The sequence below is a fragment of the Furipterus horrens genome, unplaced genomic scaffold, assembly GCF_987537825.1.
Source record: "Furipterus horrens unplaced genomic scaffold, mFurHor1.1.pri manual_scaffold_6, whole genome shotgun sequence".
Classification (NCBI taxonomy): Eukaryota; Metazoa; Chordata; class Mammalia; order Chiroptera; family Furipteridae; genus Furipterus; species Furipterus horrens.
Genome location: NW_028327176.1, coordinates 156,115,196 through 156,132,154, shown reverse-complemented (window position 1 = coordinate 156,132,154; position 16,959 = coordinate 156,115,196). Strand labels below are relative to the sequence as shown.

General features: G+C 36.2%; 1 protein-coding gene across 1 annotated transcript in view; it reads left to right on the top strand.

The window, feature by feature from the left end:
* ROS1 (ROS proto-oncogene 1, receptor tyrosine kinase) overlaps positions 1-16,959 on the top strand; it is a 104,658-nt gene that overhangs the window by 23,501 nt on the left and 64,198 nt on the right. The window contains exons 8-17 of the mRNA XM_090279782.1: positions 455-656; positions 1,296-1,372; positions 2,843-2,965; positions 3,125-3,309; positions 4,046-4,143; positions 7,224-7,720; positions 9,097-9,309; positions 10,056-10,166; positions 11,455-11,633; positions 13,508-13,699. Coding sequence (XP_090135908.1) covers positions 455-656; positions 1,296-1,372; positions 2,843-2,965; positions 3,125-3,309; positions 4,046-4,143; positions 7,224-7,720; positions 9,097-9,309; positions 10,056-10,166; positions 11,455-11,633; positions 13,508-13,699 — 1,877 coding nt within the window. The remainder of the gene's footprint in view (positions 1-454; positions 657-1,295; positions 1,373-2,842; positions 2,966-3,124; positions 3,310-4,045; positions 4,144-7,223; positions 7,721-9,096; positions 9,310-10,055; positions 10,167-11,454; positions 11,634-13,507; positions 13,700-16,959) is intronic.

The following is a 16,959-nucleotide window of genomic DNA, read 5'->3' as shown; positions in this document are numbered from 1 at the left end:
CCATAGGACTCTAATGAGTGAAAAGTCCCCAGGACTTAATTCTTTCAACTCATGTTAATCATTGACTCCAGTTTTGTTATAATTTTTCTTCTTCCCAGCTTGGTTCCACCCCACATGCAGTTGTTTTAAGTCACTGGAGATTTTGGACAACTTTTTCCTGGAATATTTATCTATTTGTATACTTTCACATTTAATTCTATTTCATAAATTAGAAGTGAGGAAAATAACATTTGAAAGAGTGCCTTAGGAAAGTTAGATAACTGGTAAGATTTAGGGATCAAGAGTTGCAGCTCTTGAAATTTTACCACCTTCTCTCTATCACTTATTTTGACTATTAATAAAAGTATTTCACTTATGTTAATTTTTTTTAAAACTGGACATTGTTTTCTATCTTATTTAAAAACATAAGTCCTGTACAATTTTCTGCTCACTTTGTTACCGTGATCTCTTCTAGTTCCTGAAACTGCTCCTTTCATTAGAAATATTGAGAGCTCAAGTCCGGACACTGTGGAAGTCAGTTGGGCTCCACCCCAATTCCCAGGTGGCCCTATTTTGGGTTATAACTTAAGGCTGATGAGCGAAAATCAAAAATTAGATTCAGGAACACAGAAAAACAGTTTCCAGTTTTACTCTACTCTACCAAATACCACCTACAGGTAAGAATTAAGTGGTGCAAAGAAAACGTAATCAGCATGGCTACGGGCATGATAATTATTTAAGCAATTTGGCTAAAAGAAAGTTAAATGTCCTATTGAATCTGTCTTGTTGGAATGAAGTTATTGTGTTGTTCCTCGCGTTTGCATGCTTACTAGGTCACACCATCTTAAGCAGAAACATTCTCAAGTATTTCTGTTATATTCAGAGGATCTGTATAAATATGGGCTAATAAAAAGCATCATAAATACTATGAACATCATTTCTTCATTAAATTCAGCATAAAGAAGAAAGGAAGTGAAATTCTGTTAATGGTATTTTTTATTAATCATTAGGAGGTGTTATTTTATTATGTTAGCTTTTTGAGCATTTACTAAGACCCTTTAAATTAAGGTAGGCATGGAGTTCATGCAGATAGCAGAGTTCAGATTTTGACCTCTGTGACCTCGAACTGTTCTATGGGAAATGCAAACAAGGATGTGATTGATGGTCATTTTAGTGCTGAGCACTGGCACCAAATAACTAGATGCATGCATTGTCACGTCATCCTTTGAATAGAAACATTATTGCTCCTTCTATTTTTATCTCCTGTTCACACCATGCCCTGTGAAACTCATCTCTCCAAATTGCTTTTGGAACAGGTTTTCTATTGCAGCAGTAAATGAAGTTGGTGAGGGGCCAGCAGCAGAATCTAGCATTACCACTTCATCCCCTGCAGGTATGGCCCAGCGTTGCTCTTCTGTTACTTGGAACTTGAGGGGGTGGCAAGGGTAGGTTCAGGTTCAGAGGTCCTGGGTCATCTGGTGTTTCACCTCTACTGCCCAAATGGCCAGTCTTTTTTGGTACTTAGTAAGCTTTCAGTTTGACAAATAAAGGTAAGCTGTTAGGTGAAAAGATTTCACATTAGGATTTAGAAATTTAAAAATTAAAATGAAAAAGTTTAGAAATTAAAGAATGGCCTTGGTTTCAGGTGCAATCACCAGTGATTGTGACTCACATTTACACACTTAGGGGATACATATAATCTTTCTGCCTTAATCCCCATTTTACATTTTGTATTGCCATTTAATACAGTACATATCAGATATCTTTCCTTTGAGTCTCCTTAAGGTTTTCAAGTCTATCTGGATTTAATAATATCCATTTTACCATTTTGAATATTCAATATACCAATTAGCTTTTTTTATTATTGTATAATTACCCCCCTTTTCTTTGGCCTTTCACATTTTAACAATTGCCTTGAGAAATGGAATACTTATTACTTGATGCCTCAGTGTGCAAAGTAATAAATTAAAATGCTTTCTAAGAAACACTAGAAATATTTTTGGGAAACTACTAAAAGAGTTTTGAATAACACAAAGATTCAGAATTCTAGAAACTTGTTATCTATTTTCCCTAGAAATTCCATTTATTGACTCAATTGTCCCTTACCCTGATCTGCACACACTTGTGCTAGTGTGTATTGAATGTCATCTATCACCAGTCTTTGGTTTTTTTTTTTTTTTTTTGGCTGTCACTAGGTTCTAGGAAAGGAGAGACATTTTTGCTATGCAAAAAACATGTCCAAAGGGCAAGTTAAATATAGAGCAGGCTTAAGGTTGTCGTTACTGTGATTATTGCATAACATTTATTAATTGCCCTAAAAGTGTCCCCAGCACACACTTCATTAGTCTCCAATAGAACAAAACATCAAGCACAGTTCCGTGGTCCTGAAATTTCATTACTTCTCTGCCTCAAAGGGAAAGATATTGAAGACCAAATGAAGACAACCAATGTCTCTGTGTGTGCTCTGTAACAACCACTCTGGCCTGGGCTGGACCACTGCCACTGAACAATCCAGTTCTCATGGCTGAGTGTAATGAGCTGCAGTTCTCTCTGGGCAAGGCTGTTGAGAGTGGTGATACTCCGATGATGTTATTTTGAGGGCATTGAGGGTACATACGCAAACAACCCACTTGATTGACATTATACTTCCTACCCCAATCATAGAATAATGTGATTTACATAGCAGTTGAAATGTCCCAGTGCCTTCAGAGATAATCTGATCAACCTCTTTCAAGTGTCCTCCATCCATGTCTCCATCTACTTTTCATACCTCCCATCCCCTTGCTTTGGAGGATGGTACTGATCTTTTTGTGTCAATGTGTGTATGATTGGGGTTGTCTCTCTGTAAATTGTGTTGTTTTAGTTCAAGAAGAGGAGCAGTGGCTCTTTTTATCCAGAAAATCTTCTCTAAGAAAGAGATCTTTAAAGCATTTAGTTGATGAAGCACAGTGTCTTGAATCAGATGCTACACACCATAATATTACAGGTCAGTGTAATAGAGAGAAACGTTTCCTCAGTTGAAAAGAAAGATCCAGGTTGACTTCTATTTTAATCCCTTTATTAAAAATTAAATGAATTTTCTTTTATGTAAGCTTTTTGTCTATTGTTATATAATAACACACGTGTGTTTACATGGCTCTTCTAGGAATATCAGTTAATATCCACCAGCAAGTTGTTTACTTCTCTGAAGGAACGCTCATATGGGTGAAGGAGGTGTCTAACATGTCTGATGTGTCTGACCTGAGAATTTTCTACAGAGGTTCAGGATTGATTTCTTCCATCTCCATAGACTGGCTTTATCAGAGACTGTATTTCATCATGGATGAACTGGTTAGTCTGACAATTTAAACCAAATAACCAAAAACTGATATTCTCATGTACATTTTGGTATATTTACAAGTAAACATAATTCTTTCATTCAACCAGTACTCATCAATTATTTACTGTTTTAGATACTAGGTTAACAATGAACCATAGATATACTCTAGGCTTTACCTAGTACTAGTCTTGATGTACCATTAACTTATCTTTATTTGTGATTTTTCAGAGCCATGAGTTTACACTAATAATAATTCATCTTCCATAAGATAGTGGTGGTACATGTGTTATTCCTAGTTAAGACTGCCAATCATGGTCCAAATCAGTTGCAGTCATTTTAAATTATATAATAACCAGGGATAACTTCATTAGGTCCCTACACAGTATTGCTGAAATCTTTGAGAAGACACAGTCTTGATGTGTTTCAAATTTCCTTCTTTGAAAGGGACAGGGTTATCACAATCACTATGGCTGGAAGTCCATAAGCTTCGATCAGCCTAAATATTAGAAATAGTTGAGTGACTTCATATGCCAGGAAAATAGGTACTGTACTTCATTGATGCCAGTAGGATATAAACTCATTAGTATCTAGGATATAAAACTGATTTTTAAGGACATTTTTATGTTTTCCAAAAGTGCTCAGTCACTAGCACAATTCTAAGCACAGAAGAGATGCTCAAGAAATACTTGTTGACCAAATTAAATATATACAAACACTAATGCTACTGATGGAATTTTGATTCTCTAGGTGTATGTTTGTGACTTAGAGAAGTGCTCAAACATTGAAGAAATTACTCCTCCCTCAATTATTGCACCTCAAAAAATTGTGGTTGATTCGTATAATGGGTAAGTGAGTTAGCCTTATAAATTTGAATTATCTTCCATTGGCAAGAAACTTCGGGAAACGGGCTTGCTAATGAAATATCATAGTACCAACTGAGCCAATCTATGTATCTGAGCTGAAATTTAAATAAATCCAGGTAAAGTTTTCACTCTAAGAGCTATGAGGGAATTTCTTTCAAATATGACCCACAGCTTCTCTAGTTAAACAGTTTTTCCTGTCTCATTCACAATAAATTATGAATATATGAGACCTGGGTTCTAGTACGTCACTATTTTATGGCACAACTCAAGGTTTTATTGTCTCCCTCAATGCTCCCCAAAAGAAGCCCTTCCTGCTCTGTTTCTTCTTTTCATTGCACCCTTTCTTTTGCTGAGCTGCTGAGCAACAGTTCATTTCTCTGCTCTGGTTCTTAAACCTATGGAGAGGCTGATTTTTCAAGAATGCTGCCAGCATCCACCTTAGGAGACAGGACTCCATGGTTAATAACACACAAAACATTTTCATTACAAATAACTATTTTTCCCTTTGCTAGGAATGAAATGGACACACTTTAGCTCAGTTGTGCTGCTAAATTGCAATAGCACCTCTAGCAAGTAACTTCATGTCTGCGACCTTTATTTTATCCATCCATACAGGGATGAGAATAATAGTTGGCCCAGCTGGGTTATTTTGAGGATGAAATGATGTATTCACTGTGAATGTACTTTGTGATCTCCAAATGCACAAATATTGCGGGATGAAAACATAGGAAGTTTTCTTGTAGTTTATTTTTTAACTATGGCCAAATAATTACAGGTTAGTACCTAATAAGGCCAATATTTGTAAGATTAAATGTTTTTCTTTCTTGTATGAATAAAGTTGTTTTCATTTTGAATAAAAAAATAGCCCATAACACTTTTTATTTTTCACAAATTGACCTTCTTCAATAAAAGACTGCTCACTATTGATTTAAAATCAAGTCTTTCTATTGATATTAATATTAATATTAATTCATAGTTTACTAAATATTTACTTTCATATCTTAGGTTTGAAAGAATTACTGAATTATAGAAAAAAATGATAAAACCCTGTGATGTAGGGCAGACTCTCTGGATCTTATTTTCCTCATTTGTAAAAGTCTAAAAACCCATGAACTGCAACTTTGTTGCTGGCAATTACACAAAACGACTCATTCTTAGGATAATGAACTTCACCCCCTAAATCAATCCCTCAAAATGCATCTCAAGGAGGTCTTTGGTGGCTGTTTTTCCATAAGGATAAAATTGATTTGTCCTTAAGTTTTGAAATGTAACTAGAAATATAGTGATAATTAATAGTTATTGGAAACTTAGTATGTGGTTTTAAGTGCATTACTTCAATATTTTATTTAATTCTTGTTCAATCTTGTGATGTAGGAACTTTTAATGTCCTGATTTTATAGATAGGAAAGCAAAGAACAGGTTGATTTAGCAATTGCCCAAGATCACACAGCTATTTTGGGATGAAAACAGTATGTGACTTCCTGCCTCAGGGCCTGTCTTCTAATCATTTCCCTATACAATGACAGTGTCTGGAAAAATCACAGGTAATTGTTAGCAACACTTTTAGGGAATGTACTTAAGCATTCCAGATGTGTGAAGTAGTTGTTTCTCCTGCTATTAAAAATGGCTTCCTTTATGCTGTTATTTTGCACCATTGAGCTATTCACTCACTGAGTTTGTACTTAACCATAAACCTTTTCCCTTCTCCCCCCAACCCTGCCTCATCCCCCTAACCTCTGTATTCTTCCTCCCACACCCCAGCTTTCCTTGCCTTTCTTTCCTTTTTCTTTCCCCTCCAAAGTGGCAACAAGCATTAGAAACATGCACATCTCCCTGCTTCAGTGTTAGAATTGTAATCTTCACCCCTTCTTTTTCCTTTTTATTTACTCTGAAATCCCTCCAAATTCCCTTAACAATTTGAATTTGGGAAACCAAAGTGGGAAGTTAAGAGTCAAGTTGTTTCTGCCTTCCACAACCCTCATTTAAAAAAAAAAAAAAAGAACAAAAGTTAATATCTCAACATGGAGTTTATATCTCAGGATATTGTCCTAGAACAGGGGTCTTGAGCATATTGATAAAGGTTTGGAATAGTCATTAAGGAGAACAAGAGTAGGACTAAACAGGACAAGGGTAATGATTTGACAATTGTGGCAAGGGGTTCGAATCCTGCCAATCCATTGTTTTGTGATAAGAAAGATTTACTAAACAAAAATATACACTTTTGTTAGCATTTCTCTCCATGATCACAAATCCAAAATTAGCTACACTCACACTAACAGTTTTATGTTTTCATTAACATTCTGACAGATTTGATTATCAATGAAATACTTCAGTGATGTGTCCTTTTTCATTATTAAAAATTCATTAGTGTCACTACCATGATGTGTTTTTTAAAAATTCTTCCATTGGCTCCTTTTTTTTTTTTTTATTACTGGGTGGTCTGCAGCTGTTTTGATCACTTGTGCAATATTTCTTAATAGTTTATAAAATGATAGCCCTATTGCTTCAATTGTAAATATTTTTAAAAGCTTAGTCTACTATAAATACAAAGTAGTTTTGCTAGATATTTATAGTAAAATAACAACTGAGGTTTTAAAACAATGGTTGTAATGTTTTTGCTTTCTTCCATTTTATCATTACAATGTGTGGGAAACTTTCTTGACAGAATTAAACAGGAATTTGTGGTTTTTTGGAAAAAAGTATCTTATAATAAATAACATGTTTAGCTGTGTAACATTTATATAACATGCTTTTCTTTAAGAGTAGGTTCCATTAGAAAATCTTTAAAGACCCTTTTTGTTTTTAACTTCCACGATTCCTTAAAAAGTCTTGTACAATGATGAATATGCATTATAAGCAAGGCTGAAATTTTCCAGTGTTCCAACTTCTAACATAAATGAACAGAGCATATCTTTACTCTTTTACCCCTTGGGAAACCCTGTACTTATCGACTCTGGAGATACTTGATTCTGATTGTACAATAGGATACAGCAAAGGGTCAAGGAGGTTACTCATCTACCTTTTCACTGAGTCACACCAGGCTTCTTTTGATCCCATGTCAGGTATGTCTTTTGTCTTCTGAGAGATGGCATTTACAGAGCAGATCTCCCGGTGACACCTGGCTGGGACTCGAAAGCCATGCGTATTGTGGAGAGTTGTACATTAAAGGACTTTGTAATAAAGCCACAGTCCAAGCGAATCATTTACTTCAATGACACCACCCAAGTCTTCGTGTCAACATTTCTGGATGGCTCTGCATCCCATCTTGTTCTACCTCATGTCCCTTTTGCAGATGTGAAGAGCTTTGCTTGTGAAAACAATGACTTCCTTGTCACAGATGGCAAGGCCGTTTTCCAACAGGACACTTGGTCTTTTAATGAGTTCATCGTGGGATGTGACCTGACACACATAGAAGAGTTTGGGTTTGGTAACTTGGTCATCTTTAGCACGCACACCCAGCCATACCCCCTGCCGGCCCACCCGCAGCAGCTCTCTGTGCTATTTGGCTCCCACCAGGCCCTGGTTCAGTGGAAGCCCCCTGCCCTCGCCATAGGAGCCAGTGAGTGCCTCTCCCCCTCCCCCAGCGTGGTTCTGGCCTCACTGGAAGGAAGGGAAAGCTTGAATTGCTTGACTTTGTGACTCAATTTTGAGAGCTCAAAATTTGTGATTATTTACTCATCAACCAGAAGTGCTACTTAGCACACAAATTTTTTTTTACACATTTATTCTGCATTTATTAGTCTTATATTGGGAGGATTTCTATATTTTCCATTTCTGTCCTGAAAGAATGGTTCAAAGATTTATTGGGTGTCTCCTAGGAGCCAGGCACTGACGTTCTAGTCTGAGTGAATATTAGACAGGGGGATAGAGCGTGTGGGTTGAAATTTTGTATCCACCATGCTCTTGAATGAACTTGAGCAACTCTCTAAAATTCTCTGAACTTGAACCTCTATCTCTGGAGAAGCAGTTTGTGGGGTGGGTTAAGTAAGCGGGCTCTGGAGCCAGCCTGCATGAACTCAAAGGCTGATCTTGCCATTTACCAGCAGAATGACCCTGGGCAAGTTACTTAACTACTGTGTGCATCAGTTTCTACAACTGGAAAATGAGAATATTAATGATGCCATTCTATGGGGTTGTCGTGTGCATTACATTAAGATGCATAAGCAGAACACTTAAAACAGTACCTAGCACAGAGGTCAGCAAACTTTTTCTACAAATGACGGACCAGATAGTAAATATTTTCTGTTTTATGGGTCATGGCGTCCATGGTATAGCTACACAACACTGCCTTTGTAGTATGAAAACAGTCACAGATAATATATAAATGAGTAACTGTGGCTATGTTCCATACAACTTTATTTACAAAGCAGGCAGTTTTGGGCCTGGGACTGTAGTTTGCTAACCACTGATCTCCTAGAATATTTAGCAAACACTGTCTATTTTCTACTTTAAGACAAAATTAATTATGCCTGTTTGCTGTACATTTCAAAGACAGTGGAAAATAAAGAGGCTTTTTTTTTTTTTTTTTTTTTTTTTTAAATTGTTTGGGCTTCTGGGAGGAAGGTGTTGTGCAAGCCCTGGGAATTATAGTAGAGCATTTGTTTATTGGGAGCCTGGTTCCACCTGGTGGTGTTAGAGAGCACTCCTCTGACAATTCTATGCAGCCAAACACACAGCTTGAACAGTGTCCTCTGATTTGCTGGGAATAATGTCTCCATCAATAAGCAAAGTAAGTGGCATGGGTGGAATAGACACTATCCTAGTCATACTGTCAAACCAGTCAAACCAATCCTGATGATTAGGGGTGTAACAGGTATCACTGCCCAATTACCCTTCCATTCAAGGCGAGACTGGAGGCACATTCACTGACAATCCTTTGTTTGCCCTTGCTGCTGTCATCCTGGTCAGTAATTATTGGTTAACTCTTCCGGTTAGGCCCTTCCGCCTGGCAGAACTGGACTTACAAGGTGAAGATATTAACCCAAGACTTCCCTGAAATCACTCATGTTTTCTCTAACATAAGTGGGACCATGCTTAATGTCCCGGAATTGCAGAGTGCTACCAAATACAAGGTTTCTGTGAGAGCAAGTTCTCCCAAGGGGCCAGGCCCTTGGTCGGAGCCTTCAGTGGGTACTACCCTGGTGCCAGGTGAGAAAATATTCTTGATTTAGGGAGTGATTCTGATGGAAAAAAAAAATAGACTTACTTCCTGTGTCCCTTAAAATGAGTCACCTCCAATGTGGTAAAGAAATGAGAATGAGGGTGTGACAGACTCTTGAGTATGTGTTTATCTGACATGAGGAAAACACAGAAAGCACCAAGTGATATCTATGTGTCTAGCTTGCTATTTTAAACTTTCCAAGATATTTTGTGGAAGCAATATAATTTTCTTCTTTTTCATGGCTTTCTTCTTTCTTATGGCTTGTTAAGCAATAGCACTCCGTGAACTCTGAAGGTCATGGGGAGAGAAGTTGAAGGGCTGCAAATTACACTAAATTCCATTCTTGTGGCAGACAGAAAATGGAAAGATAATTGTACCTTTTATCCTGCTGTTCTTATCACAGTTGCTTCTGGGTGCTCTGAATGGGACTGTGGCAACCAATAGCCAAAGCAACAAAAACAAAAAATCTGCCACAACTGTAACATTACTGTAGAGGCAATATTACCACACGTTGCTCTTTGCATTCAATTTCAAATATTTACATAAAAATCAAAAAGTATGTCCACTATTATATATAATTATATTAAGCAGATATATTGTTCATACCTCTCCAGAGTATTTTCAAAATGTTGATATTCACTTACTTTATAAAGGAAATCTAAGGTATAAGATGTGTGACTAAAAAAGTGTGCTTTCTGTGATAGCTCTTTCAATTTCTTTTTTTACTAAATAGCTACAGAACCACCATTTATCATGGCTGTCAAAGAAGATGGGCTTTGGAGTAAATCATTAAATAGCTTTGGCCCAGGAGAATTCTTGTCCTCTGATATAGGAAATGTGTCAGGTAAATACCAAGTCCCTTTACACTTGGAATGACAGGTTTCTACTCATAGGACTTCCTAAATTATTCAGAAAGTCAAAAGAATTGAGTGCTTTGGTATTAGGTCAATAAGGAAAGGGGAAAAAATGGACTGAACTATAATACCAGAGAGACTATTAAGAAAATGTTGGTTCTCTTGCCTTGGCTAGTGTGGCTTTGGTTGGTTGGGGCATTGTTCTATACACTGAAAGGCTACAGGTTTGATTCCTGATCAGGGCACATGCCTGGGTTGTGGGTTCAATCCCTAGTACCAGTGCATGTATGAAAGGCAGCTGTTCGATGTTTTCCTCTCACGTCAGTGTTTCTCTCTGTGTGTGTTTCTCCCTTACTCTCTCTCTAAAAGCAATAAAATATTCTTGGATAAGGATAAAAACATGTTAGGTCTCAAGTAGGAATGCTATTTATTATTTCACAAAGTATGAGGAGGTTACTTAACAGATTTATGCCCATTTCAGGAAGACTTTGATATTCTTCTTGTGTATTTTAACCTATCATTGTTGTATCACAGTAACAAACTCTCTTGTTCCACTAAGACAGCTTTACTTCAGTAATTTTCTGAGTTGGCCATAGACTGGAGCATGGAAAAGCTGCATAAAAATATAAGTAAAGAATAAGAATTTCATAACAAAGAGGACTATTATGTCATGAGTGGAAAATTTTGCCTGGAAGACATTAGAATGAAGAATAGTCTTCATTATAGGATGATATAATAGTGATTTTGCCAGAAGATGGCATCTTCTATAATTATCTAATTATCTGATCTATTTGCTTGGCCATTAAAAGTACAACAGCATTTCTGATCAACAAAGAAAATGGGCTTAAGAGATATTGTGGTACTCATGAAAAGAATGCTTTGGAATTGTCTTGAATCTTGGCTCCTCCTTTTTTCATTCATGAGATCTTGTGTAGAATAGATAATCTCACTGAGTCTCAGGTTTGCCATGTCAAAAATGGAGTAATTCCTATTTCACAGCTTTGTTTTAAGAATTAAGTGAGATATGCAGAAGTGCCTGGGACAATGTTTGGGAAAGAGATGATGCTTAATGAATATCAGTTCCTCTCTTTAGTACCGGGGTAAAGGTTTTGAGATGACATTATTGAAATAATCTTGACTAATGCCTGAAGTTCTAGTGACTATCTAGTTAGCATATGCTTTAAAACTAGACTCAGGTGCATGTGTGATTCTTTGACTTGCTATGTTTATGTCAGCACATGTGAAAAAATAACTGCTACCAATTCACTTTGTTTTGAGACCTGGATTGGTATAACAACAGCCTCTACTACAGTGACATGAAAGGTGATGTTTACATGTGGCTGCTGAATGGGACGAATATCTCAGAGAATTATCACATACTCGACATTGCAGGAGCAGGGGCAATAGCTTATGAGTGGCTTGGTCACTTTCTCTACTGGACTGGAAAGACATATGTGGTAAGTCAAAGCCTGGCGTTCTCTGGAGCAATGCCCACCCACTTCAGTAGCTTGAATGTTATTTTCATGATTTTTTTTCATGCTTGTGTACCATCTATGCTATTATTTAATTAATATTTGTCTTTAAGCCTGCTCAATTTTAAAAATTAGAATGCATTTGTGTGTAAAGGAAATTTTATGTCTTTGGTGTACTATTTTTAATATCTTAAAATAAATATATTAAAATGTTCACTAGTAGGTAAGAGTCTTAGAGGAAGAGGGCACATTCTAAAGGCATGATTAAAAGAAAGTAAGTGAAGGGACTGTATTCAAAGGTGTAGACAGGGCTAAGGAAAATGAGCAAAGGATGGTGAAGCATGTCCTGGGCTAGCAGGTGTGGAAAGGTATGACCACCTCCAGGCATAAAGGGGCAAAGGAAAGAAGGGGAAGAACCTGTGAGAACCATATCTTCGGGAGAGCTGCTTACAGGAAACCCAATCACTGTCAAAATGTATGGGCTGGGGGATGAGTACCTCAACCCCTCTTTCCTTCTGCCCTCTGATCTCCTGCCAGTTCTTCCTTCTGTTGGCTGAATCTCACTGGAAGCCAGAGAACAAGGGAAGCCAGTGGATGCAGTTCATAGACGCAGCCTCGGGGGGGGGTGGGGGGGTGGGGGGGGGTGGGAGGGGCACACAGAGGAGGGTGGAGAGGGTTGAGAGTAGACCTTGAGACAGAATGAAGACATCTTGGGCATGTATGTGTAGTGGTATATTTCAAAAGAAAAGGTGGTTAATAATGAGAACACTAGTCTGACAAATCAGGAAATATAGTACTGAAATTATTTTCTAATCAGAGGGGTGCTATTTTCCATGCTTTTGTTCACTTAATAATCACTTATCTACCAGCAATGTGTTTAGAGCCCTGAGAACAGGCATAGTAGGGAATGTAAAGTAAATAGTAGACATGGACCTGTCTTTGAAAAAAATCAGCTTTATTGAGGTATAATTCACAGACCATAAAATTCACTGTTTTGTTATGTAAAATGGGTGGTGTTTTAGTGTGTTTAGTGTTGTGCAAACATCACCACTTGCCCATACTCTTTTAATGAGATAAAAATACATACATGAAATAATAGAATAAACATACACAGCAATGTATTTAGAGGCAAATCAATATGGTATGGTCTGAATTCATAAGTGCCAATGACATGTAGGCAGAGTTGAGTTGAGTTAATCAGCTCCCTAAAATGGGTTAATTGGAAATAGTTTAGAAGGAGGAAGTGGAAGAATGGGCATAAAAACTGGCTTCAAGTGTTTGCCCAGTCTCTTATAAAACTGTTTAATTCCAGGACGGATTACTTAACTTCTTTGAACCCAGTTTACTCTTGAAAAAGTAGGAAGTAAAAATCCTTTATAGGCTTAATGTGAGGGTTACAAGAGCTTATATTTTAAAGACTGAAAAAAGTATATTGCCTGACATGTAATAGGTACTCGCTAATAATGGCAGTAGTTAATATTAAGAAAAAACATTGACAGAAAGGAGAAAAGAGAGACATCATTATTTATCAGATCTTCTTCAGGAATCCAATATAATACATTCTTACCCAGCAGTGTTTTGAATGTCTGGATATATGATCAGAAAGAGCAAGTGTTTTAATGCAAAATAAATTTACCTCACTTCTTTAGACACATAGAAAGAGATAAGTTCCATGAGGGCAGGTACTGTGACTACTATGTTTACCAAGTTTAGCAAACTGCTCAGCATAGTGCCACTAAATATTTGTGGTTAAGCAAATGAATGGACAAGTTCAGCAATTTAATAATGACTGCGGCAAACTATTCAGAAATTATGATGTCATTTGCAAATCATTACCACCCTGTGATTATGTTTTACAGATACAAAGGCTGTCTGTGTTGACAGGACACACAGACATAGTGACTCACGTGAAGGTGCTGGTGAACGACATGGTGGTGGATTCGGTTGGTGGATATCTCTACTGGACCACATTACACTCAGTTGAAAGCACCAGGCTCAATGGGGAAAGTTCCCTCATCCTGCAGGCACAGCCTTGGTTTTCTGGGAAAAAGGTGACAAATTAAGAATGAGATCTGCTTATTTAATAATTCTGAATAATGCTATTTTGTAGTTATGACAAAACTGCTTCTGCTTATTGTGAGTATTTAAGATAGACTCTGAAAGGAAATACTGCTACAGTAAGATCTTGGTATAAGCAAAATTTCTCTAACTTTTATTTGATTATCATTCATTAAAAAGTTTTAAATATGATATGGAAATTTTTGTAGTTTGCCTTACCTTGAATAGTCCACACTTAAAATAATTTTAATTTCTGATTGTTTTTATAGTCTCAGGAATTCTATTGGACACATTTGAGCTTTTTGGGTAGTGATTAGGTATTTTATTATTTTTGATCATTTTTGGACGTTGACTACTATAAAAACTATCTGACCTTTAGGTAAATTACTTGACTCCTCTGTGTCTGTTTACGTATCTGAATAGTGGGAATACTAACAATTATTCAACTTCTCACACTTGTTGCAAAGATTAAGTAAATGACATAATTCATGGGAAGTAACGGGAATAGTTCCAGGCACATGGTAACTGCTAATAGTTAAGCTCTTATTGTAACTCAGTCTAAATAACAATTTGATATAGGAATGGTTCTAAAACAAATGTTAGTTTTACTTTCTCAGCTTCTAGAATCAGTGCCTATTTTTCTTAATCTTATTTAGTTACTGTCTATATATCCATCTAAATTTCTAAATTTTCTCTGATCATAGTAGTAATATCTATCTACTGTAGGAAATTTAGAAACTACAGAAAATCATAAAGAAGAAATAAATCATTCATACCATTTCTACCTAGGCTATGTCTTAAATGTTTTTCAAAAATTTAACTTTTTTTTGTCTATTGAGGTAAAAAATACATAATACAGATATATTGGGTCATCTATAGACAAATAAAGAAACAAATTGTTGAGTCACTTGATCCTCAATTCCATAGGCTATATGAATAATAATTCATAAGATATTTAAAGGGATCTGATTTGCACACACAGATTGTAACAAAGATATTTAAAAGAAATAGAAATTCACACAGTCAGAAAAAATGAATTTTGGAGCTACTTGGGTCTGAACACAAAGAAAGTCTTTTTTAATATCTCAATAATAGATGTTAGGGGGAAGCACTTTTATTTTTGTAAAAACATAGTAAAGGTAATATTATCTCAAGAGTAACATACTACCCCTGGGGCTTTGTCAGTAATTTTTCCACTACTCTGATCTGGTTGTTTGAGCTATTTTTATTAAGGAAAGCTCTGGGGACTTTTCTGTAAATGAGTAGATCATTAGATTTCTCAGCATGTTTGGCAAAATACACCTTTCTTTAAATTCTTACCCCGAATACTCTCAAAGCCTGAAGAGTACTTTTCCTGCCTGCACAGATCCATGTCTTGGTGCCACAGTTTGAAGTCTTATCTGTCTGCCTCCATAAATGCTGGCGGGTGTTTTGAAGGCAAAACGTTTTGCATGAAGCAAAGTTCTCTCCATTTCACTGTTACCCTTTATATGTTACTCACAGATTTATCATGGAGTCATAAGATACATTGCAATCAACAGTTCTGATAAGATAGTGAGCCAGCTATTTATAGAACAACTTACAATACTTGTATGATGAAAAGGGAGCATAAATGAGATATTTAAAATTGAAAGACACTTTTTGCCACATCTAATGGATCAGGCTCATAGAACATAGTGCATTTTTCCACAGAATTAAACTTCAGGGTTGTAGTTTAGATCAAAGGGATTATTTCCAAGGTATATGCACTATTAGACATAACAATCATATCAAAAACTTATGGAATAACCTCTGACTCTTTAAATATGAACCCAAATGACTGATATAAAGAGATGGGATAATAACTTAACACCTAAATTGTACTTATAGATTGAATAGTCTGTTGTAATCCAGCAAAGGGAGCTGTAGAATCTCCTCTTTTAAGAGGTAAGAAGTGTTGCTACATGCAACAGCATGGATGGACATGGGTATTATGTCAAGTAAAATAAGTCATAGAAAGACAAATACCATATGATTTTATTTATATGTGGAATCTAAAAAATAAAACAAATGATCCAAAAAAGAGAAACAGATTCACAAACACAGAGAACAAATTGATGGTTGCCAGAGGTGTTACGGGTGGGAAGATGGGTGGAAAAACATGAAGGAAAATAAGAGACACAAATGTCCATTTATAAAATAAAGTCACAAGGATGCAATAATGTACACTATAGGGAAAATAATCAATAATATCTTAGTAACTTTATATGGTGATAGATGGTTACTAGACTTACTGTGATCATATCATAAGGTATATAAATGTCAAGTCACCATGTTGCTCACCTGAAACTAATATAATATTGTATGTCAATTATAATTTAATAAAAAAATTAAACACTCTAGTGCATCTCATTATAAACAACCAAACAAGATTAACCTGATTTCACTTTAACTGAAAAAGTAATCAATAAATCTCTTTTACCCTGAAGTATGGACATGATTCAACTTCCAGAAGATTGAGAATTGCTAGAATAGTTTTTTTTGGGGGGTGGTGGGCGTTGGGGCGGAGTAGGTTGAGTTTTTTTTTTGAAAATAGAAAGCTGTGATTTACAAGACCATTGAATGTTCTTGAAGTCATGTGCCTCAACATCATGTCTTTGTAGGAGGCCTTGGGTAATGTTAGCAAGTGCTTTTAGTTCTTGGATACATTATTGTATTCCATTTACATTTTTTAATGGCTCATCACCTTTGTTTACATGCTCCTGTATCTTGCTAAAAATATAGTCGTCAACTTTAATCCTATGTGATACCTTTCAGTCTCTAGGCCTACCTGAGAAGGAATCCACAACGTGGAGCTCAGACTCTTGGCAATCTCAGGCTATTTGAAAAATACCTATAAAGCCAAGAAAGCAAACAATATCTCTTGAATTATAACTCCTATATCACGCAGTCTATTTCATAGGAGAAGCAGTCTTTGCTCACCTAAACAATTGGACATAAAATTAAGACAGGATGATAACAAGAAGTTAAAGCGAGAGTAGGAAGAAGCGGTTTTCAGGTGTCAGCTGGAAATAGGACTTTATATATATCTGACTCTATTCAATTATAACACATAAAAACTGTGTGTATTATGTTTTCAAAATGTGTCAGGATGCTTTTGGTTATAATGAACAGAAGATACAATTCAAACTGGTTTAAATCATTGTTTCTCAAACTTGTTGACACATTGGAATTATCTGGGGAATTAGAGAACATACAGGGGACTGGGTTTCAT